This window comes from Huiozyma naganishii, chromosome 5, assembly GCF_000348985.1.
Source record: "Huiozyma naganishii CBS 8797 chromosome 5, complete genome".
In the NCBI taxonomy this organism is placed as follows: Eukaryota; Fungi; Ascomycota; class Saccharomycetes; order Saccharomycetales; family Saccharomycetaceae; genus Huiozyma; species Huiozyma naganishii.
Window position 1 is genome coordinate 1 of NC_035926.1, and position 3,354 is coordinate 3,354.

The 3,354-nt window shown below is 44.4% G+C and overlaps 1 protein-coding gene across 1 annotated transcript; it reads left to right on the top strand.

Moving 5' to 3' along the window:
- Positions 1 to 355: 355 nt before the first annotated feature.
- Positions 356 to 1,030, top strand: KNAG0E00100 (uncharacterized protein; the record flags this gene model as incomplete). Its single annotated transcript, XM_022607982.1, has 1 exon — positions 356 to 1,030. One exon carries the CDS (start codon positions 356 to 358, stop codon positions 1,028 to 1,030), a length of 675 nt encoding a protein of 224 aa, XP_022464524.1.
- Positions 1,031 to 3,354: the final 2,324 nt, after the last annotated feature.

The following is a 3,354-nucleotide window of genomic DNA, read 5'->3' on the forward strand; positions in this document are numbered from 1 at the left end:
ATTCGGCCTTTCTCAAATACCCCATGCTTGCCGGGTTGCTGCGAATGACCTTGGTGCCCTTTTTGTTGGTGAAGACTATGTATCCGTCGACCACCCAGCAACGGTCTGAAACTTTTGTGACGGGGGGTTCCGCCGCAGCTACCGCGGGCCTCTGGCGTTGTGAAGCGGCTTGCTGGGAAACGGTGCTGAATGTTTCGATATCCGCCTGCCTGACAGGCTCGTGGTCGGACACGTCGCGGTCGGAAAAGCAGTCCTCAGACTGGGAGTCAGATGAGAGAGTGAATTGAGACATTGCTACGTGGGGAATCGCTGGTTGAGGGCGAAAACTGCGTGTTTGGCATACTAGTGTATATATATGATAAACAGAGGTGGACCAAGGCGTTGCGCCGTTAAACTGCCAAATTTTAGCTCTCGTGGAGCGCAAGTCGCCAATGAACAGCTGGTCTATCATCCACCCGAGGAACTCCATGTGGACATCCTCCCCCAGCACCCAGGCGGTAAATCGGACTTCCCAAAGAGGAAGGTGGGTGAAGTTACGGATTCGGATACGGATGCGAATGCTGCTCAGACGGGCACGTCCAAAGGTGTCGAGAGAAGAGATGCAAAGGGAAATCTTTATGTTCGGTGTAATAGTATTGAGATTACGATAAGAGGAGGAGAAAGAACTTTTTCTTTGGGAGGAGGGTTCCAATTATCAGTTCCCGGTTCAGATTCTGGTTCCCAGTTTCAAAAAAGTAGACGCAAGAATTTCTTGCAGTTTCACCAAGGAAGGTTCAGATTATTAGTTCCCGGTTCCGAAAGGAGGATTCCGATTTTAGTTTCCAGTTCCAAGGGAGGAGTCCAGAAAGTAGACGCAAGAATTATCTTTTTTCAGATTCACCTGGGAGGGTTCCAAATATCAGTTCCCAGTTCCGAAAAAGTAGACGCAGAAATTATTTTTTTTTCAAAATACCAAGAGGAGGAGGAGAACGGGTGCTGGTCTCCTCCCGGTGCTGAAACCAGTCTAGTTTTTTTTTTCAATCTTGGCTAACAAATTTCAGGAACCTGACTCGAATTAACTATGGCAAATTATCATTTCGTCGGAACGCAATATATATGCAGTCGATACAAGTGTAAAACCGAATTTTTTGCCTGAATCGTTCCCGATCCTTGCAAAGTTCCATATATTCGAATCCAATGTTTATCTTCGGCAATCACCGTCGTTGAATCAAATAATGGCGGTTGTCCTTTTATGGTTATCAGTCCATCGTTTACCATGGGTACATCGTTTACACTCATCATTTGAAACTGTAAAGGTTTGGAGTTATCCGTGCTTTCAAGGGGTATTTTGCCCTTATTCATAAAACTTTGCAAAGAGGAGGTGGTATATAGTACCTGATTTTTAGTACCCTGAGTTGAGAATTGCTTTAGCGTTTAATAGTAGGCGGGTGGTGGAATATATTTCTACCGTATCAGTAATGTTGACTGACGAGTAAGAATAATCGAACATCGACAAAAAGCAATTATCTGATTTGACAACCAAATTACCATGTATGTTAACATCATTCTTGAACCTATAGCATCCGCCCGTCAGGGTTGAAGTTGCGCCCCTCTCAACTGTGATGTCACCGGTATATACTCGATCCCCATCCAAAGTGACATCTTCAGTAACAACCATCCAATTGGTTACCGACTGCGCAAAAACTGCGTGCCAGTAGCACTATTTTGAAATTCCTGAGCATCTTGGGTGTCTGGTGCGTTGCTCTTGCAACATGCGGTGGATCCATTCCACATTCCACTGCTTATTTATGAACTGGTCCATGAACCACTACCTCTGTCAGGTTTCCCCCTCATCTGGGATCCCAATTGGGACTCCTACTTGCTGCTGGGTAAACAGTAGCGATCTCCTCACGTACCTCCCCGCACAGAGATACTGCATCTGGAACCTGAATAGGCAAAGCGGGAGCCCTTTAACTGAATTTCAATCTTTCCCAAAAGAGACATGGAGTTTCCTATTTTGGAAGAAAATGTGCAAAAAGATCGCCAGATTCGGGGAAGAGAATAATCAGATGGCGTGTGCTGTCATCGCGTCTGGAAACTGCTTCGTGGAATATACTGAGCACTTCGCACATGAGATGATAGGCTTGATAACATTTAGCTTAATTTACTCTCCTCTGCTCCATTAAGTTCCGGAGGAGTGCATAGTTTGATCAACCCTAACGCCTGGTGCATTGTTTGATTTGGCAAAACTGCGAGTCCCTACCTCTGACCCCCTGAAGTGGAAACCAGAATGTTTCCCACTTGCTACACTGCTTCAGGGATGGAAGACAGTGTCAAAATAGGCCGGCTCCCAAGGTAGAACCTTTTCTTTGTACGATGGATTTCAGAGTGCAGGGGATATAGGGTCATACGGAACAGTAGTGTGTTGCATACTAAGGTTTCTGTATACATTTTGTGACAGGTTTAACTTTGAATAACCAAGTCACGATATCGTCGTTGGAAGACTCTTGGCATGGGGTTACTAAAGCGTGTAGTTCCCTCAGCGTATCATACGTGAGACCAGCCAGCTTACAACTAAGTTTTAAAAGGTGGTTGTTTTTCTTGCTACGGGATTGCAACAAGTTCCAAAGGAAGTTGGCATTTCATTTATACCTTAGCTACCAATTATTGTTGATTGCTGAAGAACAAATCAGCGGCACGCTGTTTGGGGGAAAACTTCCACTACAAAGAAACATGCATTAGAACGGCCCTCTAAAAGATGAGGTCTGTGAAGGTATATTGCACTCAAAGAAAAGCCTGCCCTACATGAGCTGGCATATATTAAAGGTACAACCAGGAAATACCTTCAGTACTTGAATTCATGGGCTGTAGCATACATGCTCAAACTCAAGAAAGGTAGCGGATTGAAACTCATCCCTGGTGGCGGTGGACTAGTAACAAAACGATCAAAGCAACATCATCTCCATATTCCAACAGTACCTATAACTTGGTAAGCCTAGTTGAAATTATCCATACATATTCGCACTATGGACATTAACGAACAGATCAAAATGATACACCCCAAATTCTTTGACGTAACATTTCCTCTCAAATAGATACCCTGCATAAAAGGCCAAACAAATCATAATCACGGACGCTACATATATAGGGTATCTAAATAAAAACGATTATAAACAGGAGAAGTTGCTTAAATCAACTTACGAACAAACAAAATCGAAAAGAAAACCGAAGCATCGGTCAATCAAGCGGCAGACTCAGAAAAATGCCAATAACAGAAGTGTGCATACACCTGCCAAAGAGAAACAAGGTCCAAATATAGCCGCGCTGCCTCCGTAGGTATGAACAGCAGCGGTAGAAACACCCGGACGTGACAAA